This window comes from Camelina sativa, chromosome 12 (assembly GCF_030686135.1).
Source record: "Camelina sativa cultivar CO46 ecotype springtype chromosome 12, ASM3068613v1".
Classification (NCBI taxonomy): Eukaryota; Viridiplantae; Streptophyta; class Magnoliopsida; order Brassicales; family Brassicaceae; genus Camelina; species Camelina sativa.
The window spans coordinates 8,848,904-8,876,425 of record NC_141891.1 but is presented as its reverse complement, the minus strand read 5'-3'; the positions used below and the strand labels follow the sequence as shown (position 1 = coordinate 8,876,425).

At 33.8% G+C, this 27,522-nt stretch overlaps 5 protein-coding genes and 2 long non-coding RNA genes across 8 annotated transcripts; 5 read left to right on the top strand and 2 right to left on the bottom strand.

The window, feature by feature from the left end:
• Window positions 1-2,263: 2,263 nt before the first annotated feature.
• On the top strand, window positions 2,264-4,184 carry LOC104731095 (ethylene-responsive transcription factor CRF2). The gene has a single exon (XM_010450360.3). It carries the CDS (start codon window positions 2,884-2,886, stop codon window positions 3,967-3,969), a length of 1,086 nt encoding a protein of 361 aa, XP_010448662.2. The 5' UTR covers window positions 2,264-2,883; the 3' UTR covers window positions 3,970-4,184.
• A 7,190-nt stretch (window positions 4,185-11,374) lies between these two features.
• Window positions 11,375-14,207, top strand: LOC104731094 (uncharacterized). Of its 2 annotated transcripts, XR_015575175.1 has the most exons (8): window positions 11,375-11,664; window positions 11,865-11,982; window positions 12,140-12,262; window positions 12,387-12,513; window positions 12,622-12,778; window positions 13,046-13,190; window positions 13,382-13,593; window positions 13,729-14,207. It is a non-coding gene; the product is annotated as an uncharacterized LOC104731094 (long non-coding RNA). The 2 variants fall into 2 exon arrangements; XR_015575176.1 differs by lacking the exon at window positions 11,865-11,982 and having other exon boundaries at window positions 11,435-11,664.
• A 633-nt stretch (window positions 14,208-14,840) lies between these two features.
• Window positions 14,841-15,963, top strand: LOC104731092 (Cox19-like CHCH family protein). The gene is made up of 2 exons (XM_010450357.2): window positions 14,841-15,016; window positions 15,726-15,963. Exons 1-2 carry the CDS (start codon window positions 14,882-14,884, stop codon window positions 15,801-15,803), a joined length of 213 nt encoding a protein of 70 aa, XP_010448659.1. The 5' UTR covers window positions 14,841-14,881; the 3' UTR covers window positions 15,804-15,963.
• Window positions 15,964-17,025: 1,062 nt separating this feature from the next.
• On the bottom strand, window positions 17,026-18,389 carry LOC147930293 (uncharacterized). Its single transcript, XR_015573991.1, has 2 exons — window positions 18,097-18,389; window positions 17,026-17,632 (listed from the first exon to the last, which is right to left on the bottom strand). It is a non-coding gene; the product is annotated as an uncharacterized LOC147930293 (long non-coding RNA).
• An 855-nt stretch (window positions 18,390-19,244) lies between these two features.
• Window positions 19,245-20,329, top strand: LOC104733334 (large ribosomal subunit protein uL5z-like). Its single transcript, XM_010452918.3, has 4 exons — window positions 19,245-19,400; window positions 19,538-19,580; window positions 19,789-19,948; window positions 20,044-20,329. Exons 1-4 carry the CDS (start codon window positions 19,245-19,247, stop codon window positions 20,240-20,242), a joined length of 558 nt encoding a protein of 185 aa, XP_010451220.1. The 3' UTR covers window positions 20,243-20,329.
• A 1,597-nt stretch (window positions 20,330-21,926) lies between these two features.
• LOC104731091 (uncharacterized) lies at window positions 21,927-23,824 on the top strand. Its single transcript, XM_010450356.3, has 3 exons — window positions 21,927-22,069; window positions 22,273-22,494; window positions 23,273-23,824. The coding sequence occupies exons 1-3, from the start codon at window positions 22,024-22,026 to the stop codon at window positions 23,635-23,637; spliced, it is 633 nt and encodes a 210-aa protein (XP_010448658.1). The 5' UTR covers window positions 21,927-22,023; the 3' UTR covers window positions 23,638-23,824.
• A 1,095-nt stretch (window positions 23,825-24,919) lies between these two features.
• Window positions 24,920-26,117, bottom strand: LOC147930292 (uncharacterized). Its single transcript, XM_087479880.1, has 3 exons — window positions 25,982-26,117; window positions 25,367-25,746; window positions 24,920-25,255 (listed from the first exon to the last, which is right to left on the bottom strand). The coding sequence occupies exons 2-3, from the start codon at window positions 25,722-25,724 to the stop codon at window positions 25,155-25,157; spliced, it is 459 nt and encodes a 152-aa protein (XP_087336006.1). The 5' UTR covers window positions 25,725-25,746; window positions 25,982-26,117; the 3' UTR covers window positions 24,920-25,154.
• Window positions 26,118-27,522: the final 1,405 nt, after the last annotated feature.

Below are 27,522 nucleotides of genomic sequence, written 5' to 3'. Positions count from 1 at the left end.
CACGTGTCGATATCTCAATCGTTTGACTTATGCGGCGTTTTGGTTTCGTCAAGCTCTTTTTCTCTGGCTTTAATTTTGTCTTGATTAGTTTTTATTTTTTACTAAATATTAGCCAAAAATTAAAGATTTCTGTCTGATTTTGCTTGTTTAAAAATTTGTTCTTTTATCAAAAAATAAAAAAATTTGGTGGTCGGCACTAATATCTAACTATATCCATTAATGTCATAATTGTTATTTGCGTTACAAACTACTACTACTAATAATTACTGTCGACACATGTTTGTAGTAGTATATGGTTTTGTTTTTTTTTTCTACATTTTTAAAAATATATCAAATTATATAAGAAATTTGAAAATTACACTTAATGTTATAATTATTCGATAACTACACTTTTTAAACAAAAAATGACAAAATACCCTTTCTCTTTATTAAACATCATTTAAATAACTAACTAACTAATAATAATTAGAAATTAAAAAAATAACCAAAATTTGTAATTAATTATTAAATTAATACAAATAATTAAGGAAATATACTATTTAAATAATTAACTAAAAATAATTAAAAATGTTCAAAATAAACTTAAGAAAAATTCCTAATTAATTAGTATTTATTTAAGAAAATTAATAAGAAAATATTTTTACTCTATTAAAAATAAAGAATTATTTAATATTTTGAACAAATAAAATTATTTAAAGTATTTTTTATATGATTTATATTTAAATTTGTTATAAGAAGTTTTTAAGATTATAGAACTTAATATAAATATATCTCAAATTTTTAGACTTATTTCATTCGATGTTGATTTATCTCTAAAGTCGACTTATTGAACTATAGATTTATTTTTCTACTTATGTTGAAATAGTTATCTTCTCCATCGACTTATTTTACAACAGTTGACTTATGTTATGTCTATTGGATTTATAACATCGTCGATCTTTTAAACTATTGACTTATTTTTTTGTTAATCAATTTATATTTATTTTAATAGATTTGTTCATTCATGATAAATTTATCACATTTTACGTTGACTTATTAATAAGGTCGATATTTTAAATTGTTAACTTAAATTTCATTTTTGTCGATTTATTTTAGCTTATATCATCTTGTTTTAAAACTATCGACTAATATTTTGTTTGATTGTTTTTTGTTTAGTCGATCTTTGATGTTGTTGACATATTTGTTTTGTTTGTTGATTTCGGTTTTTTTTGTCCATCGAATTGTTTGGTTTTACTAAACTTATTTAATTTTATGTTGATTTATTAATTTCGTTGAAGTTTTGAACTGTCAATTTATATTTTATTTTGTTGTTTAATTTGTCTTTCCTGACTTATATTGAAAGAGTGAAATTATTTTGTTCTTAATTGATTTTTTACATTGCCTACTTTTTGAACTACTGATTTCTAACAATTTGACAATTTTTATTATTATTTTATTTAAATTAATAATGTTTTAAAACAGAATTTAAAATCATTTAACTTATCTTTAAATCTTGCTTAAAATTCATAATAATATAAATTTACTAGTCTGTAATATTATAATTAAATATGTAACTAACTTAAACAAAGTTTAATTTAATCATATACTTAAACTAATATTATCTAAAATTTTAACTAACATAAATCCAGTAAAAATAAATTCTAGCTAATTTTATTTTGATTTTATAAATTATATTTTAGTTAATAGTTAATGTTATCCACAGTAAATAAATTCATTATGATCTGAAATTCATTTTAAAATTACAAGTATCTCATTTAAAAAAACTAAATTTTATTTATTTTGTTTTTATAAAAATATTAAATTGTTAATTAAGGGCAAAAAATTCATGTATTAATTAAGATATTTTTAATACTTGAATAATTTAGTGTAGATTTCAAATTATTTTAAAAAATTTAGGACACACTATCTCTAAAAATTTCAGTTTCAATTAAATGTACGTTTTGGATTGTAATAGTCTTTTGACAATTGTCTTTCATTCACTTAAACATCATCAATACAAAATCTCTTTACACTAATCATGAACACGTTTTCCATATATGTTCGTATTATTAGGTAAGAAATTCATATTTGTAAACACTATATATATATATGAAAAATTAGTTAGATAACAAAAAAGAGTTAAGTGAATACGAATGCAAATAAATATTCACCTTTAATAATAATAATAAAATATTTTATTTAGTGTTTTTTGAAAAGATTTTTTTTTAAGATATTCGAAAAAAGAAAAGAGGAGTAAAGGAGAAAGAGAGAGAGAGAGTATATGATATGAGCCGTTTCAAGATCCTATAAAAGAGTCTCTCTCTACAATACATGTGCTCTGCCGCTTTTAAATCTCTCTTCTTCTTCCTCGTGTCACTCTGCAAACAAAAAAAAACATTTTTATTTTGTCTCTCTATTTTTCCAGGAATATTTCCTAGAAAAACCCAAGCAAAGCTTTAAGCCTTCCTCTCCCCCAAAAGTAGCATCTTCCCCTTTATTTCTTTCTCTCCTTATCTCTCTCCCTCCCTCTCTCGTTTGTGAAACGATTCCATAAGAATATGACCAAAAGCTCTTTTACCTTACCCCCCCTTTCTTCAACTTTCCCGGAAAAAAAAAAAAAAAATCTTCACGCTTCAAGGCTTCTTCTCTCTCGCAGTGTTTTTTTCGTGCCTTTCTATAAATCAAAAAAAAATTCGCGTCCTTTGAGAAAAATTTTTGTTTCCAAGAGAGAAGAAGAAGAAGAGAAGAGCATCACTCTTGTTCTTCAAGTTTCATCTTTCCTAAAAAAAAATCTATCTTTATTCTTTGTCTCTTTCCTTTTTTTGCTTTATGCTATAAAAACACACACCGAGAGACACAGTCACAGTCTTGAGTGAAAATAAAAAGAGAGAGAAAGAAAAAAAAATGGAAGCGGAGAAGACAACAATGGTTGTACCGAGGGTAAAATTCACAGAGCACAAAACCAACACGACGAGAATCGTACCGGATTTAACCAACAACCACCACCAAACCACCAGGGTTCTTCGTATCTCAGTCACTGACCCTTACGCTACTGATTCCTCTAGCGACGACGAAGATGAAGCACACAACAACAGTTTCGTCTCTAAACGCCGTCGTATCAAGAAGTTCGTCAACGAGGTCGTTCTCGATTCCGGTGCTTCTGTTGTTGCTAATAGCGAAACCGAAACCGAATCGAAGAAGAGAAAGCAGAGAGCGGTTAAATCGGAGCCTACTACTGCTTCTCCGGTTGTTTCAACTACTACGACGACGACGGCGACGGGAGAGAAGAAGTTCCGGGGAGTGAGACAGCGTCCTTGGGGGAAATGGGCGGCGGAGATAAGAGATCCTCAAAAACGTGTACGTCTCTGGTTAGGTACTTACAACACCGCCGAAGAAGCCGCCATGGTTTACGACAGCGCCGCCATTCAGCTCCGTGGTCCCGACGCTCTCACTAATTTCTCTGTTTCTCCTACCACCACCACCACCACCACGACGACGGCTGAGAAAAAATCGCCACCACCTTCTCCGGTGAAAAAGAAGAAGAAGACGACGACGAAGAAGAAGAACAGCAAAACTAAAAACTCCGTTACCGCTTCTTCTACAATCAGCGGAAGCAGCAGCAACGAGTGTCTCTGTTCTCCTGTTTCCGTTCTCCGATCTCCGTTCACCGTCGACGAATTCTCCGGGAGCTCTACAGCGGCGGTTGTTGTCAAGGAAGAGCCGTCGATGACGACGGTGTCGGAAACTTTCTCTGATTTCTCTGCGCCGCTGTTCTCAGATGATGACCTGTTCGATTTCAGAAGCTCGGTGGTTCCAGACTATCTCGGCGGCGGCGATTTATTCGGGGAAGATTTGTTCGCGGTGGATATGTGTACGGATATGAACTTCGGATTCGATTTCGGATCTTCCGGATTATCCAGCTGGCAGATGGAGGACCATTTTCAAGATATTGGGGATTTATTCGGGTCGGATCCTCTTTTAGCTGTTTAAATTTTAAAATAAATAAATAAGTAGTTTTTTTTACCGGCCGTTACTAAACGGAATCCGGAGAAAGTTTTGTATACCGGTGAGATAATCTCGGTGACTGTTCGTTTGTTAATTTGTTTTTTTTTCTTTGGTGTGATATATAATTATATATAAGTCAAATTGTATTAATGTAGTTAAATGATGATATTAATTATGAATTTTATTAACGTTTGTTAAAATGACACCGTCTGTTAACGGTAATGGGAGGTCGTGTTTCTTTTTGCTTCCACGTGGTCTCTGCTCTCTTTATCTCTTTTTAAAATATTTTTGGTCGACCGAAAAAATTCCTTTGATTTTTTTTTAGTGTTGTTGTTGTTGGTGAAGAAGGCACGTGTGATCTCACGTGATGGGAACAATTGAAAAGCTTTTTAAGGCTAATCTTTTTGTTTTCTTGAGGCTAATCATCATTTTTAAGAAAAAAAGAAAAGGCTAATAGTTATTTTATTGTTTACACGGTTACAAACCAGTGTTCAAGAAAGCGCTAGGCGGTATCTGGGCGGTGACCCAGCGCCTAGCGCCTAGAACGTCTAATCGGGGCCTAAACGGTTTTTAGGCGGTTTAGGCGTTTACAACATAAAACATTATATATATAAAATTATGTACAAATATATGTTAGAAAAATAAAAAAATGATAAATTATAAACAAAATTAACAAAAATACATTTATTTAAGTTATATTAACAACATATAAACATTTATAATTACGTATACAAATATAAAACTTAATAATTTAAATCTATATAGTTAAAAATCAAAAATAAATATTAAAATTAAATTAATGTAATTTTAAGCGGTTTAGGTGGTCATCTAGGCGTCTACTGAGCGCCTAGCGCCTAGACGGCGTCTAGGCGGCCGCCTAGACCGCTTTCTTGAACACTGTTACAAGCTAATAATAATCCAATTCCAAACTCAAAAATAAGAATATGAAATAGTGTGATATGCCAGGTAGATTGAGACTAGATACGAAGGAGGGGAGAATCTTAGTTGATTTTGAAATGTGGCACATCATAGAAGAAGCTATAACTTTTGTCAGTTTATTCACAAGAAAATGAGAAAACGAAAATAAATTATTAGGATACTTTCATGAGGATTAAATGAGAAAGAGGCAGTTGGGGTAGTTGATTTGTCTAGTGTGTTTCAATCGCACTCTATTAACAGTTTTATAAAAAAAAGTACGATGTAATGTTACTACGGTTGTTTTGTTATGCACGCAAAAAATCTAATTGCTTTTTAGTACTTTTATACTAAAGCTAGATTGTGCAGTAGATAAGATCGAAACAGTGTTCTTTTATTGCTAATAGATATAATAATTAGGAGCTATTGATATGATTGATTTGATTAAGGTTTACAAACGTTATTCTTATAGACCATAAACGTAAACGCACACGCAAAATGAATTATATATATTGAGAAGTTAAATTTTCTACTGTGTTTGTGTCCTTTTCATATCTCTATCTCATATGTCTCCTTCTCTCATATACTAATTTAGTCGGATTCCTATGGGTTTATCAAATTATATTTGTTGCTTTATACTATTGGTTTGTTGATTTGCATAAATCTAATGGTCCTGAATAATTAAAATATTCATAATTCCTTTTTGTCCATATATTGTTTCATTGTTATTTAGGAATAGTGATGTTGCGATGGGGGTAATTTAAACATTTAAACTTCCTGGTCCATGCCTTGGTTTGATCCTGATCACATACGGTCTTGACTTGGCCAGCTGATCCCAAAGTTAATTAACCGACTAATTGCAAAAATTTTACAACTTGTCTACGTCGATATCTAGTCAGGCTCGGGCCAACTTTGCTTTGCAGGATTGTTGGTCCTCCACAACATGATCTTATTTAAGAGTTGATGGAGCTTATTTTGTAGACGTGATTCACATTCTTTGATGCACTGTTTGCTTGGCTTGTTTCTTACCGTCACACAATCATAAAAAAAATTAAATTTCAGCTTGAACATATTGCTACTTCAAAACAAAAGAGTTAAGTAGATCTTATAAGTAGATGTTTTGGAGCGTTTCACCTAAAAGTATTACTAGATCCCAAAAACTGAATGGGACTGGATTAAGTTCGCATTCCATTGATGGAACCGTTAATTCACACACTCATCATTAGTAATCTAAGCACACACAATTTTTTCCAACAAATAATTTTTAATGAAATTTAACTGTTAATTCGATAAATGATAAAAATGTATCCAACAAAGTGTATACATACATATTCGGGATAACTCTCTTTAGAAGAGAGTCTCCTAAAATTTACATAAGGAAATGGGGTTTTGGTGAAAAAAAACAAAATGTGTACCTAAACAAATTTATTCGAAATATCTGATAAAATATTAAAAAAAGCAACAACCAATATACTAGTTGGTAAAGCGATCTGAAAATAAAAATATAAAAAAAAATCTAGAAAATATAACGATAAAAGATTGAAAAATACATAAATAGAGCAGGGAAAAGAACTGACGACACGTAGGCTAGGAGCCGCAACTACTCGAGAAAGAGCATTGTCGTGTCCCTTTCGTTAAATACTACTCTCTCCTCTCCTGTACTCTCTTTTTCTCCTCTCTGCCCGTAAGGCTCCTCCAGAGGCTACTGCTACTATTCTCAGTCCTTTTTTTTATTATTAGAAATACTACTACATTTCATTTTTCTTTTTTATTTAATAGTTGGATATAAAATGTGAACTAGTAACATTCATATGAAAATAAAAATATTTCCGACAATCTCAGAATTAACCCATGCAACTTGCTGATTTTAGGGTATAATAATATTCTAACACTTATTAAATGAGGACAATAGCTACCGAAAACGCTTTCAAATACAGTATTATTTATTACGTACACAATTCAAAGACGTACTACGGTTAATTATTAGAGAATTCAGAATCTAGATGCAACAATATTGTAAGATTTTTTAGATACGAAAACAAAAAATGCGAAGAAGTATTAATTAGTTTGGTCCCCTCTTCCCAAAAATGTTCATGTGAATTGCGTGATTTTTCATGCATTCCCATCAATATGGTGTCCATTCTTCTATAACAAACAAAAAAAATTCAAAATGCATATGGACTCACATTTTAATCTCATGCTACAACAACAATGCGTATTCAAAGTTGTTGATCAATATAATTAACTGATTCATCAAAGTTTACGTTAAGCATATACAAGTTTATTACTACTGTTAATCACTAAATTGATATAATAATCTTTTGTATATATATATATATATATATGGGTTCAAATTTCAAATATTTAAAGAGGTTCGTTGCATTTATATTTTCGTCAATTCAAAAAGCAAAAATAGTAAAAAAAATCCCATGACTATCCCAGTGCCCCTTCCTAAAATTCGTAAGGCTGATGGTCATTGCCCATAGATATATAATATCTATATATGAATGCATATACAATACATATTACACACAATCATACAAACACATATAATATTTTTATATAGTTATATATATATATATATGTGTAATGGTGTCCCCTCAAGCAAAGATTTTGTTTGTCACAAAATTCCAGAGCTCACTTGCAAGATTTATGCCAAAAGATAAAATGGGGACCTTTCATGAGAGATCTTCTCTCGTGATTTTTCTAATTATACTTAAAACTTTAGCATATATCATGATATATAAATCTTTTGTGACACATTCAACCGTTATTTGGTTAATTTCGAAAGGTAGAAGGATAAATAAAAACTACAAGGTGAGAAAACCACAATGTAAAAGCAAATCCTAACCATTCACGTCATGACATATATTGATCTAACGGTCTCCAACTAAGCATTAACGACCATGTAAGGGGGTAGACATTTACGATGACGCGTCTCAGATATGGAAATGGTACGGCTTTGGATCCCATGGACCAGCGAATCTCGACCATCCACTTGATACCTGTTGGGCCATTGGATAAGCTTTTTCGGTGGGAATGGTTGAAATGAAACCAAGTGTCCAAGTAGATTCTTAACAGTTATTGCCAAAACCAACCAAATTGTTGAACCGGATAAAACCAGGATTATTGTTTATCTGTACCGGTCAACGACTGTCTTTCTTGGCCAAAAAAAAAAAGGACATGATGGTTTCAAACTTTCAACGCAAGTTTTGACTTCTTCCTGGTAATATCTCACTTGACCCTATCCGTATATACATAATGCCTTACTCCGTATTTTTCCGTATTTAATGTTTGGTCTATCATCATTCCATTATCTGTTCTTCTTGCTCACGTCCATTTTTCAAATAATTCAAAAAAGGCTGACATAATGATCTTGACTGAGATTTTATATAAGTACACTACATACGATTTCTAGGTAGAGATATATGCATGTAATTAAACAGTACAAATTAGATAGATGGGGTTAACATTTAGGATATGCATAGTAAAAATTAACATGTGGAATAGAAAGTGAGTGAGACAGTGTCGCATGAAAAGTGGCAGAGACACCATTAATAAATAACATGGACCAACAACAAAGGAATTAAATGATGATGTCTTTCATTTTCAATATTTCACGTACCATTCTCGTGTCATTCCCATGCACTTAACATGTTTGCTCTGCTTCCCTTCCTCCTTTTAATTTTACTGAACTAACCTTCCAACTACTTTTTCGGTTATCTAGCTCTATCTTTCTCTCCATAATGCAACAACAATCTAAAAACCTTCGATTTTGAATACCTTGTACTATAGGTTACTAGTTCCGTGACGATGGTCGCGGCTTAAGTAAAATCATAAATATATACCCCAGAGAGTTTGTGTGTTTCCTCTATACGAATCGGTGATCATCTTAGCTCTTACTAATCAGCTTTTGGTCATCTTAATTAGCTCTTACTAATCAGATTTTGTGCTACGTGCAACATATGGGAAGCCTTCAAAACTGCATTTTGAATCCAAAAGTTAAATATACATATTACTAGAAACGAAAATGTTTAGCAAAACAATTAAATTTGAGACCACTTCCATGATTGATCAGTCTAATTTTCGAAGAAGACAAAAGAACATCTAATATTGTTATTTTGAAAAGGGCTTTATTGAACTATCTAAATTGGGTTTTATTCAGACCCATTTTAAAACTTGCGTTTTTTTTTTGAGGTCATCGTCCCGTGATCGTGGTTGATCCGTTTCACCGGAAACAGAGTCCCCAACCAGTAAGCGGCCAAGAGGCTCTCCAACTTATGAATTGCGTCGCGGAGTCACAGTTCGATCAAGAGACATGTCTCCGATTCTTGCAATCTCTTAGAGAATGTGTTCTCTCAATGGTTCGTTTTTTTGTTATAGCTCTAGTGAATAATCTACGAGTTCGCTCTATTCAATTCTAAAGTAGAGTCAGTGATTAAGCATCATAATCTCAATGGAAATCTTAGTTTTTGTTTGTTGATCTTTGATTTTTTTTGGAACTTACTTATAATATATCCATCATTGATCTATCAAGTATATCAAATACTTGTGCTTTAGCCTTTATTACAGTTTTGACGCTACTCTTGGTTGATTGATTACTCATCTCCCCTCATAGAGACCTTTGAGAAACTAGCACATCTACTAAAACTAGAGAATGTGATGTTGTTGGTGAAGAATTTGGAATTTTTGGTATGTAAATTATGGTGATGGGGAGATCACTCTTATTTTCTGAATAATGGTAATATAAATAAGCCGAAATAGTACGAATCTGAAATGTGCATGTCTCGAAGGGTGTCCTTGCTCCTCAACACTGCCTCGTAACAATTTCGCCTCTGTATCTCCCCTAGGTTTATTTGGTAGTTAACTTGTATGATGCTTTTATGATCGGCCGCCCATTGTTGTAATAGACAATAATGCGTGCGTGTATGCTGCTATGTTAAGACTTGGGTTTGAAATATGCAATTTATTTTAAGACTTGGTTTGAGATTTAAAAAAATCCTAAAGTCTTTCATATATATCTCTTATGGTTTTGTATCCATATATGAACGATGCTTGCTTACTTGTGCTTCTTGATGATGAAGTACTGAAATATTCTTCAATTATTGAAGCCACAACTTTCTTGTAATTATCTAATTAATGGGTCTTAAACAGTTCAACCAACAAGCTCGAATGGTTCCTAGTGTAACAAGAAACCCAATGAAAACTAATCTTGATGACATCTAAATATAGCGGATAAATATTTTTTTTTTAAAAACCAACTATGAATAATCCAAATTTTCATAAGCTGGACATAAGTTGTATAGGCCTAGATTGGAAGTGTTATGAAAGAAGTTTTTTTTTTTTTTTTTTTTTTTTTTTTTAATAATTTTATTATCCAATTAACATTTATTAAAAGAACATATAATATTTAGAAACTACAAATGTTGTCTACTCTTTTCCTCTATGCTTTCATTTGAAACATTTGTCAAGCATTTATCAAGCATTTGTCAAGCATTTATCAAGCATTTACCTCTAACTTATTAATATATATATATGATAATAATTTTATATAATTAATTGATTTTGTAAAAAGTGTCAAAAATTTATGATTTCATAAAACAATAATTTATTTGTTATAAGATAATATTTATCAGTAACTTATAAATGTTATTATTTAAAAGAATATAATAATTTACTTAATATATTAAAAATATTAAAATTAAAATAGAAATGTAGATATAACTAAATAGATTAGCTCAAAATAGCCTACTGATTTTTCTTATACTTTTTTATGTTAATCTTTTCTCATTTTTTTCTTAGAGTATGCTGTATCTTTCATATGTGACGCCGAAAACACTCCTATAGTAACTGATAAGATATCCGACTTGGTAGAACATGTTCAAAATTCTCTTCGAACACTTGATAAGAGATTTCACTTGACTGCAAAAATAGTCATGGTAGGCAATCAGAATCTCGAGTTTATCTGAGCTGATTGATGCACCTCATAGAGAGAGGATATGCATAGTATGCAAAAAAGTGGTTCAATGTGGCTGACCGGTTGATTCTACCGGTTGATTCTATAAGAGATACTAAAGCAAGTTTTCGATAATCAGTTGGCTCCATATTTTTACTTTGTTTCAAGTGATTCATATTTTACTTACTTAGTAAAAGTGTTGAAAGACAATAGCTATAAAGTACTTTTAGCTATTAACTAAAGAACAAAGTCAAGCTATAGTAGCGAGGGAGATCAGGTATGATTTTGGGATTTGATGTACACTAAAACAGCATCACCAATCCAGCGTGTGGTCTTTTTAGTGTAGACCATGTCAACAATTTTGAAACATGTACATGATATGTACCTAACCTATATCTTCTTAAAACACTTCCACACTTTAATGTTTTTTTGCAGATTTGCTCACTAATTTTAAGGTCCAAAAATAAATAAAAAAGGCCTATTTATCAGGGAAGACACGATACGTGTCAAATTTTAATTGGGTAATCAGAAAATAGAAAGAACAATTATTTATTTTTTCCCATTCTCTTCTCCTTTCTCGCGACTCTCTTCTCTCTTTCTCTCTCTCTCTCTCGACGGAACCCGCGAGACACATCTCAAATCCATAGTTTTTCAATCGATTCACACCTCAAATCCATAGTTTTTTAATCGATTCACCTCAATCTTCTCCTAAATATGTTCATCAAGCCATAGTTGATGATAGGTTTGCAAAGATGTCAAAGGAAGAAGCTTCTACCATATTAATTCAGACTACAATTAGGGGATATTTGGTATGTTTTGATATTATTGATCCAGGTTTTGCTTGATTAGAACTTGTGTAGCTTTTATAGCACAGTCAGACATAAAAATATGTAATTGAGATTGGCTAATTTCTCTGAATTCTCTTTGGATATGAGATCAAATGTGAGAGAGAAAGGGTATCTTTTTTTATCAACTGTAACCTTAAACTTCTATGGATTCTCCAATGTAGGCAAGACGAGAAATTGCAGGCGTTGAAGGGGCGGGGATAGACTTAAAGCTACTGCCTTATTAGTGCTTAACTCATAAAATTAGTTCTACTAAACCATGCGGCTTCTCTTGCTTACATTGTTAGTCTTACAGCTTAATTTTCCATCTCTGTTCTTTCATAGCAGTTTAGAAGGATTCAGATTGAAGAAAGTCGTAGGTCATATAGTTCATGTGATGTCAAAGTTACTCCTTAGTTACAAGTTTTGATCAACAGTAGGTTCCTTCCTTATGGTACAGGGGTCAATGAAACCACTACTACCATCAAAGCGGCTGATGGTCTGAAACACATGACATGGAGCTCAGTTTCTCTGAAACCGCTCAGGGGAACCAACATGTGACTAAGTACTGTAACCATTCAGGGTATGCAAACACTTCAGGGCAATTTAAATATTCGACTTTGCTGCTTTTCTTTTTTTTCATTAGTGAAGTTAGGAATCTTTATCATTATTCATGGGTCTTTGACCCTATTAATCCCTTTCCACAGTTAAAATGTGCTCAAGTTCTTAGTGTTAACGCGGTTGACAAAAAACAAGAACACACCTCTGCATTACGCTGCTGGTTACGGGAGGAAAGAGTGTGTAAGAACTCCTCCTAGAGAATGGTGCTGCAGTGTAAGTCTCACCGCACAACTCTTATAGAGAAATAACTCCTCTAAACAATGTGTCACGGGTTTAGTAATATAGATATGTCTTAATGTGTGTGTGTGTGTGGTCTTGCAGGACTCTGCAAAACTTTGACGAAAAGACACCCTTTGATGTGGCAAAGCTCAACAGCCAGCTCGAGGTTGAGAAGGATGCTTTCCTTTTGAGCTTCTGGTTCTTAAGCTCATATCGTCTTTGAGAGAGATTTACCTTGATAGGGTTTCTCTAGTAGAAGGTTGATTTTGTTAGAGTTGTTAATGAGTTGTTTTGATTAATTTAATATTAATTATATTAATTATATGGGTTTCTCTAGTGTTGATGATGGTTAGCCCTTTTAAAATTTGTAATTTTTGTTAAATTCGTTCATGTTTTGACTCCATTATTTACATGCTTTTTACATAGTTTTTTACTTTTTTTTTTTTTTTTGTATGTGTGTATTTGATCCGTAAATATGTAAAAAGTGAGCTAAATATGTAACCGCCCAAAAACTTGTGAACTATAGGGTTGCTCATTCACAAAGTCTCTTCATCCAGCGCCATAAACATCGCATATATAGCGTCTCTCACCTTGTGTGGATGACTGCGTAGAAGAAGAAGCCATGTCCTCCTCCAGATTATTCCCCGAGCCCACCACCACAAGATCTCACTGTAAGTTTCATCCCTTAGCTTGCTCGAATTGTTTATGATATGTATGATCGGGATCTGTCTAGCTAGTTCCTCCTAGTATATTTTGTCATCTGGATAAATTAGATCTGTAAAATTTATTTTTGGCTGATCTTGTTCGTAAAATTGATTGTTTAAATTCGTTTCCTCGTATTTGTTAAAATTTGGTATCGCAGATCGTGACACGTTTGTGATATGGGAATGGGAGGATTACGCAATACCAGAAACACTCAATCCTCGTTCGATTAAGAAGAAAGTCAGATCAGCTCTCAAACACTCAATGCTTTCGGGGACTTGTCCTTCTTGATTTACGCTCCTGAGAATAGATGGTCGATTGAATCGGAAGACAAATTTTATAAAGCTAGAGTTGAAGTCAATCGCCTTAAAGGTATATATGGACTATGCCACTATGAATTAATAATATTCCTTCATTCACATTTTTTTGTATATTCTAACTTGTAGTAATCTCTATATATATCGTCTATCTTTTTCATGTATTGATGTACGTTACGTGATATTACAGGGGATAAACGTACCAGACTTCACAGGCTTCTGGCGGAAGCTATGGTCTCCTCATTTATCTGGACAGCTGAAGATACTAATGTTCTGATACTCTCTGAAAACGTGGAGTACCTTAAACAAGACCCCAGATTCTCCAGTTTTCATGAAGAGTTAATTAGCCAAGGTTTCCCTGTTGCCTTAGCACACCCAGATGATGTTCTCCTTAACCAGGAAGATGAACCTGACTCTGAATATGATGAAGAAGAAGAAACTGCCTCTGATTGTGAAGATGAGTGTGCATGTCTCGAAGGGTGTCCTTGCTCCTCAACAACTGCCTGTAAAAGTCCACAAAGCATATAAATATTATAGATAGACAAATAATAAAATCGTTTCATCAACCCTCCTCATCACAACATTAAGCTTGATATATATATATATATCTAACTATATCTGCATGTATGGTAACCAAAACAATTAAATAGAACAACATCCCTTGAAAGATTTGCAAAGACATGTTATGTACACAAAAAAAAAGCTAGTTCTCGATTGGAATCAGCCAGGGTAGCCGCTAGCTTCCGCTAATGTATCCTCCATCGAATATGCTTTTGAAAAACGGATCAGAAGGCCATTCTCGTTTATCTTGGGATAAGAGAATAAACTGATTATAATAACTCGCACGAAAACATCTTATTAGCCAGAACAATCACATTTAAAGGCGTAGGATTTTTCAATGCCCACAACCAAATGTCACAAAACATGGCACAATGTGTCGCATATTTACCCCCTGTAGAAGTAATTATGTAAATATCAACAACGGAGATTACATGTAATAAGAAGGAAGAAGAAAAGAGCTTAATTAATTAAAGATCAGTGATGGAATTATCACCTTCGGTAAAGACTTGGAATTTGGATCCAACATCGGTTCGGTTCGGTTCGGTTTTGAACAAGCTCCCTTATTTGAACGGAGGATTCAAAGGTTTCTTAGATTTTGAGTGAGAGAGGTTTTGCTTTTTTGTTTTTGTTCTTTTGACAAGGGCTTTATTGAATAATTTTAAATGGGCTTTATTCAGGCCCATTAAAAAACTTGAGTTCTTTTTAAGGTCATCGTCCCGTGATCGTGGCTAATCCGTCTCACCGGAAACAACTCTCTCTGTCTCTAGGGTTTATACATTTCGATGGAGAAACAGAGTCCCAAACCAGTATGCGGCCAAGAAGCTCTCAATCTCCTGAATTGCGTCGCGGATTCACAGTTCGATCAAGAGAAATGTCTCAGATTCTTGCAATCTCTCAGAGAATGCGTTCTCTCAAAGGTTCGTTTTTTATATATTATTATTTCTCTAATGACTGATCTACGAGTTTCGCTATTCAATTCGTAAAGCACAGTCAGTGATTAGCAATCCAAATCTTTAGTTTTTGGTTTTTCTAAAACTTACTTATGCTTTAGTAATATAGTTTTGACGCTGCTATTGGTGATTGATTAATGATTACTCATAGAGAACTTTGAGAAACTAGCTCATTTACTTAAAAACAGAGAATGTGAAGTTTTTGGTGAAGAATTTGGAGTTTATGGTATGCAGGGGAACTAGTAAAACATGCTTTATAGTTAAAGGAAGAAACATTTGTGTTGTTTGTGTTTTTCTTTTCAGTTATGTGATTTGTTACAGTCTCTGAGTGATTTGTCATAGCTTTACAATATGTCTGAGCTTTAATACTCTTACTCTGGACCAATGCAATGAGATGATCCTTCTATGATATGGTTGTTAGTTTTTTTCTAAGAGGTGTATGTATAGCCCATAAATGGTAGGAGGACGTCAGTTTTGTCTTTCATTTCATGATCTTGGTCTATGGTTTTCTCCTCTTTGTTTCTTGAGGGTTTATAACTTTTATATGTCTGACTCCAAACATGGATCTTTACTAAATCTCGTTTTGAGTGCAAACTATCGAAATCTTTCTACTTTCCATTAACGTTTTCTTTTGTTTTTTGGCTGTCTGTGTTAATGTTAATGATGAATGTTACAGAAAGTTAAGAATTTCTCCATACCGGGTCAAGACCATGTCTCTGAGGGAGCAGCTTCAGCTACAAAGAAACCTTCATAAGTCTCTTTTGTTCCCATTTTCTTGTATACTTTTGAGTTGTAGTCACATAGTTGATTTAATGTAATGCCTCGGGGCTCAGAAGTTGGGTCACGTCACGTTTCCCCATTGTTGTCTTGTGTGTTTGAATATTTCATGTGTTATACCATCTTATATTGGCTAATCTTTGATTCTCCATCGCTAACCAGTTCAAATAATCTATACTACTCTTTGATTCTCCATTCGTAAAGGTCGTCTTTTCTTCATGGTCTCTGCTTAAGGAATCTAGTTTCTAACCTGTAAAATCAACAGACGATGAGTTGCTGAATCTGTCCCCACCGATCCAGACAATTTGTGTGCCATGAGGCCACACCAAGGAACCATTGTTCCTCATTTTCCACAAAATAACAGACTGAACCATTCCTTCAACTAAGTAGAGAGGGTAGAACATAACCAAATAGAAATAAACTAAAACTGAAACAAGTAGATAACCTCAAATCCGAGTTTAATTTCGAGCAAGCGCACAGTAAAAGCAAAGTGACGAATGCTCAAAGAAAGAAATAGAAAGTGCACTAGTTTATTATGTTCAATATCAGTTTATCACATTATACAGACAGACAATAATATAAACGTTTCAACCCTCATCACAAATTCACAATGGTAACCAAAACAAACAACAACATTGGAAGATTTGCAAGGGCACAAAAGTTAAGTCTTTGGGATAAATATGAACCTAAGGCTTACGCTTACGTTGAGGGCTTTCCGTTTATGTATCCTCCATCGAATATGCTTGTGAAAAACGGGACAGAAGGCCATTCTCGAGCGAGAGAGAGAGAAAGGGACATCTATATATATATAGAGAGAGAGAGTTCTTACTTTTGTGAGGTATAGGCTATCTTGGGTGGGTATCGCACATGGTTTGGACGTCGGAGGACTGCTGATGAATTGAGAGAGAGACGACTCTGTGAATGTTTTGGGGACACTACTATATCAGAAAGGTGAATCCAAGTATGTCCATTAAAGCCTAAGAGCATCATTAGTGGAGTACCTCTCCTAAGTTATTCTCAAATTAATTAATCATATAATTAATATTAATTTAAGTAAAGCAATCCTAAGAGTATTTTTGCAAAATCATTCATTTACTAGAGAACCCAAATAAGGTTACTCAATCTTTTAAAAAATAATTTTTTAACATAACAACCAAAATGTTTTTTTTTGTTCTTTACCAAAAATACCAAACTTAAACTAACATAATCAGCAACATTTTCATATTGGGGACCCAATTTGCTGTTTCATATTGGAACAAGATTTGAGTTTTCTTATACACATTGTGGATTCTGCAAATAAATTAGAAACTAAAATTGAAATGAAAGCTTGGACCAAGCACAGCTATTTACAAGACAGAGGAGAATGCAACAAAGGAAGAAGATGGATACCCGATGTAGAGACTTCTCTAGCTGCACTATCCTCTGGTTGTTGTTCCCATTGACGAGTCGAGAGTTACGGTAAGGATGAGCCAAAGTGTTTGTAAACGTTCCAAATAGCATCTTGAATCCCCAAAGGTCTAAGAGCCTCGGTTTCTTGGCTTGTGGTCACAACCACTGTTTTGTCTGAAACTTCGACCTTGATCTGTCTGCTAGGAAGGTCCTTGTATAGCTCAGTCCATTTCTGTATTGACCATCCTATGTGTTGCAGAATCACTTCAACCAATATCAAACTCTGCTGCTTTCTCATGTAAATGCTTTACCCAAGTTTTAGCAAAAACAACATCTAAACCCAACTGCTTCAAGTAATCCGTGGATGCACCATTAGCGTAAGCTGTCTGCACAACACCAAGACGAGACTGCTTCCTCCTTTACCATAATCAAGAATGTTTAGTTGCTCTTTGATGAAGAGAGCAAACAAAGATAAAATCTTATCACCATCAAGTAGCTCAACCTTTACATCAGAAGTAGAAGGAACATAAAAGTAAACCAATCGATCTGCATCACCATCCAAACTCGCACACCTTATCCCTACATCTTTTAACCCAAATCCTAAAGGCACAACCTTTTCTTTCTGAACAAAATCAGCATCTACACCTTCATGAAACACAAAGACAGTTCATCCCTTTACAATCTAAAACACAAAGACAACACCTCACACAACACAAGGAAATCTGTCGTAAATCAGACAAACAACCCCAACCCATAAACCCTCCATACAAATCACAAACCAATTAAACATCAAACATTACCCACTCTCACAATCAAATTGAATTTTACCTAAACCCTAACATTAACAACGAGATCAATAATTAAGTGATGAGAAGACAAACCTTCTCTATCTGATTTGTCTCCCGGTGGACCTCGCCGTCTGCTTTACGCCATCAGAAGTAACCGCCGCCGTCGATGTCGCAGAAGGAGGTAGGTCATCGTTTGATGTTTGGTGTATCAATAGGAGTGGCCATCGGTTTTCCGGTTTGGTGTATCAATCGGTGGCGATTCGCTGTCTGGGATGAGAAGAGAGAGACAGAATCGGGGAAGAAAGAAGAAAAATGAGGAAAAAAAAATGATTTTATATTTTTTGATCAACCATTCACAATGAACCACAGTTCTCCAAGGGTTACTCAAAATGCTTCCGGGAGAATCGATTCTCATCTAAATGGATTTTAAATGGATTGTTTATTCATGAATTGGGGCCCAAACCCAAGAGAAATCAGGAGAGTACCCCCAGTAAAGATGGTCTAAAAAACTCATCATTGTATTCTAATAAGGCCATCCTTAATGGCAGAACACATGTGTGTTCTAAGCCCAAATTTATTAATAAAAAAGAGAATAGTGGCTTTAGATCAATTTTTTTGATCTTGAATAAGAACTGATTTAATCTCAGTTCTTACTGGTCGTGGCTTCACGTGATTGGCCAAGAGTTTTTGCAAAGAAAAAAAAAATTTCATTTCTCTTCCTGAGCGTTTCGGTCTCGAAGGCTTCCGTCGTCGTCTCTTCCCGCAAACAGGTTCCCACAATCTCTCTGTTTGATTTGAAGAGCTTGTCCATGTTCTTAGTGACGGATCTTCGTACTGTGTACTTCAATTTAGTTTGATTTGTTTACTAGGGATTTTGATTTTGCAATTTCCCAGAATTGTTTGAAGATTTTGTTTTGATCTGTTACAGAATCTAGTTGTCTCCATGTTACTGTGTAGTAATTCATCTAAATTTTGACAGTTCTTTGGGATTTTTGCTGCTGTGTTCTGTGAGTTGAAGTTGTTAAAGTCCATGATTTTGTTGATTTTGATAAATTGAAAGTATAAACTGGTAGCTTTATAAGACTTATAAACTGGTTAAAATCTCCTCTTGTGTCTTTCATATCTCCAGCTTCGTTTTTTCTCCGATTCGTGAAGCTCCAGTTCTTATCTATTTGATATAGAAGCTCCAATGGTGCGTAATTGACTCTGTGGCTTTACTTTTGAGTTTGTTTAGTGAGAACATGGCTGGAGAAGGTGGAGAGGATGTACCTAGGGATGCTAAGATTGTGAAATCTCTGCTTAAGTCGATGGGTTTGGAGGACTGCGAGCCTCGTGTGATACACCAGTTTCTGGAGCTATGGTACCGGTATGTGGTGGAAGTGTTGACAGATGCTCAGGTTTACTCAGAGCATGCTAGCTATTCAACCCAAAGTTAATTTCAGTTTCTCTCAGCCACCTCCAAGAGAGGTATGCATTGTTGTTGACGATTCCTGCTCGATTTGAATCGAATTAGTTCTTTGGCTTCTTTTTGTAGGTGTTGGAACAATTGAGTGGCCAGACTCCTGTCTTCTCCAAAGGTGAGTCTTACTTCTAAGTTGAATCAATCTTGTAGTTCTTGGAACAATAGTGATTTTGTAGTGAGAATCAGTAGCTATCAGTTGTCTTCTCTGTTTTTTTTAAATGGATTGCTTGGACAATCTATGTAATCATCAGCTTCTAGTAGATAACTTTGTTGTCGATGATGATGAAGAGAGTTCTGAAATAATATGTTATCACTTTTTGCAGCTCGATACACTGTTCATTCTTTTGGTATCAGGGGAGAGAAGGCAATGCAGCTTCTTGAGAGTGGACTGAAGGTTAAAGAATACAAACTCTTGAGAAGGAACTTTAGTGACACTGGTTGCTTTGGTTTTGGTATTCAGGAGCACATTGATTTGGGTATCAAGTAAGTTGTCTGCTTTTATCTTTCTAACACAAACATAGAAAGAGTAGCTTTGTGTAAACATTGATCCAAGCGGGGGTTTTTGTATTTCATCTTAGGTATGATCCATTTACTGGAATCTACGGTATGGACTTCTATTTTGTTCTTGAGAGACCTGGTTACCGTGTGGCACGTCGCAGAAGATGCAAGGCTCGTGTTGTAATCCAGCATAGAGTGACCAAAGATGATGCCATGAAATGGTTCCAGGTGAAGTACGAAGGAGTCATTCTCAACAAGTCTCAGAACATTACCGGCTAAAACAGATGTGTCAAACAAAAATATCTATAATCTGTCTTTATCTTTTCCCCCCAATTCGAATCAGTATTTTCTCAGTTTTGTTTTGCTTCTCTGATCTTCTTCATACATTTTGAATTTTCCTTACATAGATATTTATAATTATATCATTATGGACAAATATATTTATTCTAAGAACAACAAAATTAGTTCCCCCATTTTTTTACCTATGATCTTAACAACTGATCTTAGATTATTTTCACTATATATTTAATCTAAGAACACACAAAAAAGTTCTCCCATTAAGGATGCCCTAATGGTTATATATATATCGTTATTACAGGATATGTAATAAAAAGGAAAACTATAATGGGTTCCTAGTATATTTTGTCATATAATATATTCTGATTCATAACTCTTACTTTATTTTTCTTTAATTGGTGAGACATATAATATAAGGTGTTGATTTAGGTAATGACTAATGAGAGTACAAGCTAAATAATAATATAGTTTATTATTTTTATTTTAGTTTAATGTGTCATATTATATTAATTTTTTAAAATATTAATTTTTTTTGGTCAACAGCTTAAATAGATTAGCTCAAAAGAGCCAATTAAAAATATTAAAATTAAAAATGTAAATATAGATATAATGTTTTATAAAACAATTATAATATAGATTAATTATTTTGTAATTAATGTGTTATATTATATATATATATATATATAGATTTTTAAAAATTATTAAATAACAAATATAATATATACATATAACAATTTATAATATTTATTAAATGTGTGAAAATATATTTAAAATATTATATAGCAGTGAGTGATTATTAAATTTTCTAATTAACTTCATTTAAATTATATATATTTAGTTAATATTCTGGAGCAGTTGAGTAATAAAATATTTAATTTATATTTAATAAATCATATTAACTAAATATATATAATTTAAATTTAATATTTTATCCTTTTTTTATCTCAATCTTTTTTTTTCTCAGAGTATGCTGTGTCTTTCATATGCGACGCCGAACGCACTACCATGGTAAATGATAAGATAGTCGACTTTGTAGACCATGTTCAAAATTCTCTTCAAACAATTAATAAGAGATTTCACTTAACTATAAATAATCATAGTCGGCAATCAGAATTTTGAGTTTATCAGATATAATCGAAAAAATCTATAAACAATGGGTTTCAAGTTAATTGATGCACCTCATAGAAAAAAGATATGCGTCGTATGCAACAAAGTGGTTCAATCATCAACCAACAAACACTATCCTTACCAAAGGCCTTTTGATGTGGCTGAGAGGTTGATTCTACAAGAGATACTAAAACAAGTTTTCGATAATGTGTTGGCTCCATATTTATTTCTCGTTTCAAGTGATTCTGATTTTACTGAATTAGTCAAAAGTGTTGGAAGATAATGGATATAAAATACTTTTAGCTATTAATAATAGAACAAAGTCAAAGCTATGGTAACGAGAGAAATCATGTACGGTTTTGGGATTTGATGTACACTAAAACATCAAATACTAATCCAGACGTGTGGTCTTTTGAATGTAGACCACCATGTCAACGATTTTGAAACATGAACATGATATGCACTTGACTCTTCTTAAAACATGTATTATAATAATAACCATATTTTAATCACTTTTTATAATAATGAGTCAGTTTGGTTTTGCAACATATTGAGCCAAAAAAACTAACGGGCCCAAGGCCCATGGACAGCCGACCAACGATTGACAGCCCTTTAATAATCACAAAGTCTCTCACCTTGTCATCGCGTCTCTCACCATGTCCTCCAGATTATTCCCCGAGCCCACCACTACCAGAGATTACTGTAAGATTCATCTCTTGCTCGAAATTGTTTTATGATGTATGATCGGGATCTGTCTAGCTAGTTCCTCCTCCTAGTATATTTTTGTCATCGATCTGGATTAGATCTGTAGTTTTTTTTTTTCTTTTTTTTTGGCTGATCTTGTTCGTAAAATTGATTGTTTATAAATTCGTTTCCTCGTATTTGGTTAAAACCTGGTATGGCAGGTCGTGACACAATTGTGATATGGGAATGGGAGGATTACGCAACACCAGAAAAACTCAACCCTCGTTCGATTAAGAAGAAAGTCAGATCAGCTCTCAAGAAGGACGGTTATAAAATCGGGGACTTGTCCATCTGGGTTTACGCTCCTGAGAATACATGGTTGATTGATGGGCAATCGAAAGACAAATTTTATCACGCTGGACTTGTAGTCAGTCCCCTTAAAGGTATATTATATACCTGGGCAAAATAACCGATAACCAAATAACCGACCGAAACCGAACCGAAAAAAACTAAACCGAACCGAATCGAAATTCTTCAAATACCCGGATGGTTAGTAAAAATCTATATCCAAACTAACCGAAACCGAACCGAACCGAACCGACAATTAAATGGTTAACCGAAATATCCGAAAACCTAGAAGATATCAAATATTATATACTTAATATTATGCAAAACTATAAAATAAACTTAAAATATAAATTATTTCTAGATTCAAAACAATTAAATATTTTAAATAATCAATATATGTAAATGTTATTATTTTGAATTTACAAAGTTAAATACTATTTTGTAAAATTGAATCAATATTTTTCCCTTTTTTGTATTTTTGTTATTGTATATTTGGTTAATTTTGGTTATATTCGGTTAGTTTTGGTTATATTTGGTTTATTTGGTTAATGTTAATATAATTTATGTTAGTTATGGTTATTTATTTAAATAACCAAACCGAAACCGAACCGAAAGAAACCGAACCGAACTAAACCGAAATTTCATAAATATCCAAATGGTTACTATATTACTATATCCAAAATAACCGAAACCGAATACAACCGAACCGAAACCGAATGGTTAACCGAATGCCCAGGCCTAGGTATATATATATATGGTGATCAAAATTAATATTCCTTCATTCACATTTTTTTGTATATTCTAACTTGTAGTAATCTCTATATATATCGTCTATCTTTTTCATGTATTGATGTACGTTACGTGATATTACAGGGGATAAACGTACCAGACTTCACAGGCTTCTGGCGGAAGCTATGGTCTCCTCATTTATCTGGACAGCTGAAGATACTAATGTTCTGATACTCTCTGAAAACGTGGAGTACCTTAAACAAGACCCCAGATTCTCCAGTTTTCATGAAGAGTTAATTAGCCAAGGTTTCCCTGTTGCCTTAGCACACCCAGATGATGTTCTCCTTAACCAGGAAGATGAACCTGACTCTGAATATGATGAAGAAGAAGAAACTGCCTCTGATTGTGAAGATGAGTTAGCTGACTCCGAATCGAAATGTGCATGTCTCGAAGGGTGTCCTTGCCGCCCCTCAACAACTGCCTATGATGAAAGTCCAAAAAGCACATAAATATTATAGATAGACAAATATTTAGTTGACTCCGAATCGAAATATTTAGGCACTCAACAACAACTGCCTCTGTAAAGGCTTTAAAAACTGTCTCTGAATGGAATTATAACAATTGCCTCTGAAAGGCTTTAAGCATAGTTAGTTATTAGCAATCATAACCTCAATCCAAATCTTAGTTTTTTTGGTTTTTCGATTTGTGTGGAACTTACTTACAATAATATATCCATCACTGATCAAGTATATATCGAATACATATGCTTTAGTAGTACAGTTTTGACGCTTCTCTTGCTAGATTGATTGATTACTCATAGAGAACTTTGAGAAACTAGCACATTTACAAAAAATAGAGAATAAGAAGTTGTTGGTGAAGAATTTGGAGTTTATGGTATGTAAATTATGAAGGGGGGGGAACTAGTAAACATGCTTTATAGTTAAAGACTTAAAGGAAGAAACATGTGTGTTGTTTGTTTTTTCAGTTATTTGATTTGTTACAGTCTCTGAGTGAGTGATTAGCTTTAGTACTCTTTCTCTGGAGCAATGCAATGAGATGATTTTTTTAAGAAATGAAAGATGTTTCTCGAGGAAGCCGTTAGAGAATGATGAAGCTGAATATTATCTGACAATTGTAGGAGGAGTCAGTTTTGTCTTTCATTTCATGATCTTGTTCTATGGTTTTCTCCTCTTTGTTTCTTGAGGGTTTTAACTTCATCTCGTTTTGAGTGTACACTATCGAAATCTTTCTGCTTTCCATTAACGTTTTCTTTTTTGGCTTTCTGTATTTGATGTCAATGAATGTTACAGAAAGTTAAGAATTTCTCCATACCGGGTCAAGACCATGATGTCTCTGAGGGAGCAGCTTCAGCTACAAAGAAACCTTCATAACCTTATTTTGTTCCCATTTTCTTGTATCTTTTGAGTTGTAATCACATAGTTGATTTATTGTAATGCCTCAGGGCTCAAAAGTTAGGTCATGTCACGTTCCCCCATTGTTGTCTTGTGTGTTGAATATTAACATGTTCACGTTTCTACGTTTGTTATACCATCTTATTTTGGCTACTCTTTGATTCTCCATCGCTAACTTGTCTGAGTGATCGACTCCATTTCTAAAGAGATCATCTTTTTTTTTCTCTGCTTTCTTTGGTGTTCGGATTCTCTTACTGCTCATCTTCAGATGTCATTAAGGAACACAGCTTAACAGATTCAATCAAATCTAATGAACAAGCTTGTCACTTAATTCTTATTTTAACTGTTTATGAAACTAATCTTGAAGTAGATAATAGCATAGGATGGAAGCTGCTTCAATTACTGCCTTATGTCAGGCTAAATTCACTTTACCACACAAAGAAAAATAATGTCTTAAATCTCCAAACTCCGAGACAATAACAAGAACATGCAGGGGATATTCATATATGTAGAAATAAAAGCAACAAGTACCAACTTAAAAAAAGATTTGAAGTTTTCAGTTTCAACACTTCCGAACACTGTCCTTCTCCAACTCCTCCAGATCTTGATCACATCTACATAGATATGAAAGGGTCCTGATGCGATGAGTTACTGTGCCTTCCATTGCTTGCTCTTTGATTTCCTTCCTCATCGTCACTAAGCAGCATTATCACATCTGCGTAGAGATTTTGGTCAAAGAACAACATGGTTTAGTATGTCTAAAGCTAAAAACATAATCAGTCAGTGACGACACACAACATATAAAAAGAAAAAACAATTGAATCACCTTCTTTTGAGTCCACCCTAGGTTTCTTTGCAGGTCTTGTACTACATGAAGCCTCACCACCACCGTTCATCTCAGTGATATCATCATCAGCAGACATGATGAATTTGATATCCTTTTCGAAGGTCTGTAGCAACATCTTCTGCATTTCACCAAACTTGTTGGCCACCTTTGCAATCTCTTCCTTCCTCACCAATGCTCGTCCTTGCGTTCTCTGTAGAAACTCAATCGTTTGGATAAGATGCTTGTTCTCTAACACCAGACGCTCATTCTTGTCTTTCAGAATATTGTACTCAGCAATTGAAACAGTTTCGGGCGCTTTGTCCCACCTCTTCTCCGATTGGTTCCAACGACTAGACATTGTTGTCTTCAATCACTTCAAGCTAGATTCAAAACAAAGACACAAATCACAACAACAACAACAACAACAAAAAGTCTGCAAATTTAAAGACGACGCTCTACATCTATCTCTATCTACAAAACCCTAAAGATCAGATCTTTTGTTGACCAAACTAAAATGGTAAAGACAGCTCACAAGATTTGTTCTTCCTAAACCCATACCGGAAACAATTATAAAACAGAGAAAAAAAAAAAGGATCTTTCCAGAGAAAAGCTTACTCGGAAGGGGAAAAGTGTCGATCTTTTTCTCAGTTACAAAGAGAGGAGAGCTCGGCGTCGATGATAGAGAGACTAAGCGACAGAGATGGAATTGAGTCCTATATAACACAAGAGCGGGAAAATGCGAAACGAGTCTTAATTAGAGTATTATATCCACTATAATCATATTTAGAGTAACTAATCAGCCAAGCGGACCCATCCCCATAACCACCTACCACAATTTTTTTATTACATACCTAATATTCCATAAATCTTTAATTACATAAATATATTTACTAAATTTTAATCTGAAAAGAGATTTGGTCAAAGAACATATTTAGTATGGAAAACGCAAAATTAGTATAGACTATCAAAAAAATTATGTGAAGTAACCTTTTAGTATACCATCGTTTGATACACTCTTGTTCACTTAAGGTTTCTTGCAACTTTTGTAGTACCCGAAGCCACATTGTTTCATCTCTCTTTCTTCAAGCGACCTTTAAGTGTTATTCTTTTACGGGGGATGCTATAACCATAGATTGAAAGAGAAGGTAAGGAAAAAAAGCTTCTACTAAATCTCTAAATAAAGGTTTGGCCATCTAGCTAATAAGATGAAAATATTACCACTAGGTCAAAACTCTAGAGCTTCTGACCAGCACATAACCAACTAACACTTGACTGGGGTTGGTCAGCAAAGAATATTTTGGTTGAACATTTATTTACTTGATGTTGCATAGTTTGGACAACAGTAGCCTTCAGTTATTTTTTTAAATGAAGACATATATCTTCAGTTATTTTTATCTCAATAACACAGATAAAACTCATTGTATTGGTGTTCATTTGATTTAGTGTATTGATTTTCTTTTCCATCTTCCTTTAGTGTGGTTCTGTTGCGGAAACAGTCGCATATGACCTAGTCCTGGAAGTGGCCTTGAAACTGCAGCGGTTTCAACAAAGAAACTTGTTGTTATATGGTTCATGGAAATGGCTTTTGGAAGAATTTTCCACTTACTATGGTATATCAGATGTCTACACTACACACCAAGCTTAGGTATACCTTGGATAGGACTGTAAAATTGAAATATGATGCCAGATAACAGAAACTCAACAAATCAAATCATCTCAACAACTTACCTAATGTCCCAGTTGGAAAGATCACGTTAAAAGTCCGCAGTTGCAATCACAAGCTCTGCAACTGTTGGTGATGAAGGGCCAGAGGGCGGACATGCAACAAAGAATGCTCGAAGTCTATTGCACAGATCAGTGCTATTTATAGACGCTGACATGTTTGGAAGGTCAAGAAAACTGCATACCAAAATATAACAAAACACAGGGGCAAGCAACAGCTGCAGGAAAATTTTACAAGAGCTTTAAGTGCTGCATACACATATAAACATCTCAATCAACATAATATTTGATAACATAATGGCACATGAAAGCAATAGTACAGGAGATGCTATAACCATAGACTGAAAGAGAAGCTAAGGTAAGGAAAAGAAGCTTCTATACCAAATCTCCCAAAAAAGTATGGCCATCTAGGTAATTAGAGTACACAAGTCTGT

What these genes read in the sequence shown, in the direction of transcription:
- LOC147930292 (XM_087479880.1), bottom strand. Translation starts at nt 25,724, where the DNA reads ATGTCTAGTCGTTGGAACCAATCGGAGAAGAGGTGGGACAAAGCGCCC. An exon ending in TAGGGTGGACTCAAAAGAAG is followed by an intron (nt 25,256 to 25,366) that starts GTGATTCAATTG and finishes ATCTCTACGCAG; the next exon opens with ATGTGATAATGCTGCTTAGT.
- LOC104731092 (XM_010450357.2), top strand. Translation starts at nt 14,882, where the DNA reads ATGGAGAAACAGAGTCCCAAACCAGTATGCGGCCAAGAAGCTCTCAAT. An exon ending in GAGAATGCGTTCTCTCAAAG is followed by an intron (nt 15,017 to 15,725) that starts GTTCGTTTTTTA and finishes TGAATGTTACAG; the next exon opens with AAAGTTAAGAATTTCTCCAT.
- LOC104731095 (XM_010450360.3), top strand. Translation starts at nt 2,884, where the DNA reads ATGGAAGCGGAGAAGACAACAATGGTTGTACCGAGGGTAAAATTCACA.
- LOC104733334 (XM_010452918.3), top strand. Translation starts at nt 19,245, where the DNA reads ATGGCTGGAGAAGGTGGAGAGGATGTACCTAGGGATGCTAAGATTGTG. An exon ending in GACTCCTGTCTTCTCCAAAG is followed by an intron (nt 19,581 to 19,788) that starts GTGAGTCTTACT and finishes CACTTTTTGCAG; the next exon opens with CTCGATACACTGTTCATTCT. An exon ending in CACATTGATTTGGGTATCAA is followed by an intron (nt 19,949 to 20,043) that starts GTAAGTTGTCTG and finishes ATTTCATCTTAG; the next exon opens with GTATGATCCATTTACTGGAA.
- LOC104731091 (XM_010450356.3), top strand. Translation starts at nt 22,024, where the DNA reads ATGTCCTCCAGATTATTCCCCGAGCCCACCACTACCAGAGATTACT. An exon ending in CACCACTACCAGAGATTACT is followed by an intron (nt 22,070 to 22,272) that starts GTAAGATTCATC and finishes CTGGTATGGCAG; the next exon opens with GTCGTGACACAATTGTGATA. An exon ending in TGTAGTCAGTCCCCTTAAAG is followed by an intron (nt 22,495 to 23,272) that starts GTATATTATATA and finishes GTGATATTACAG; the next exon opens with GGGATAAACGTACCAGACTT.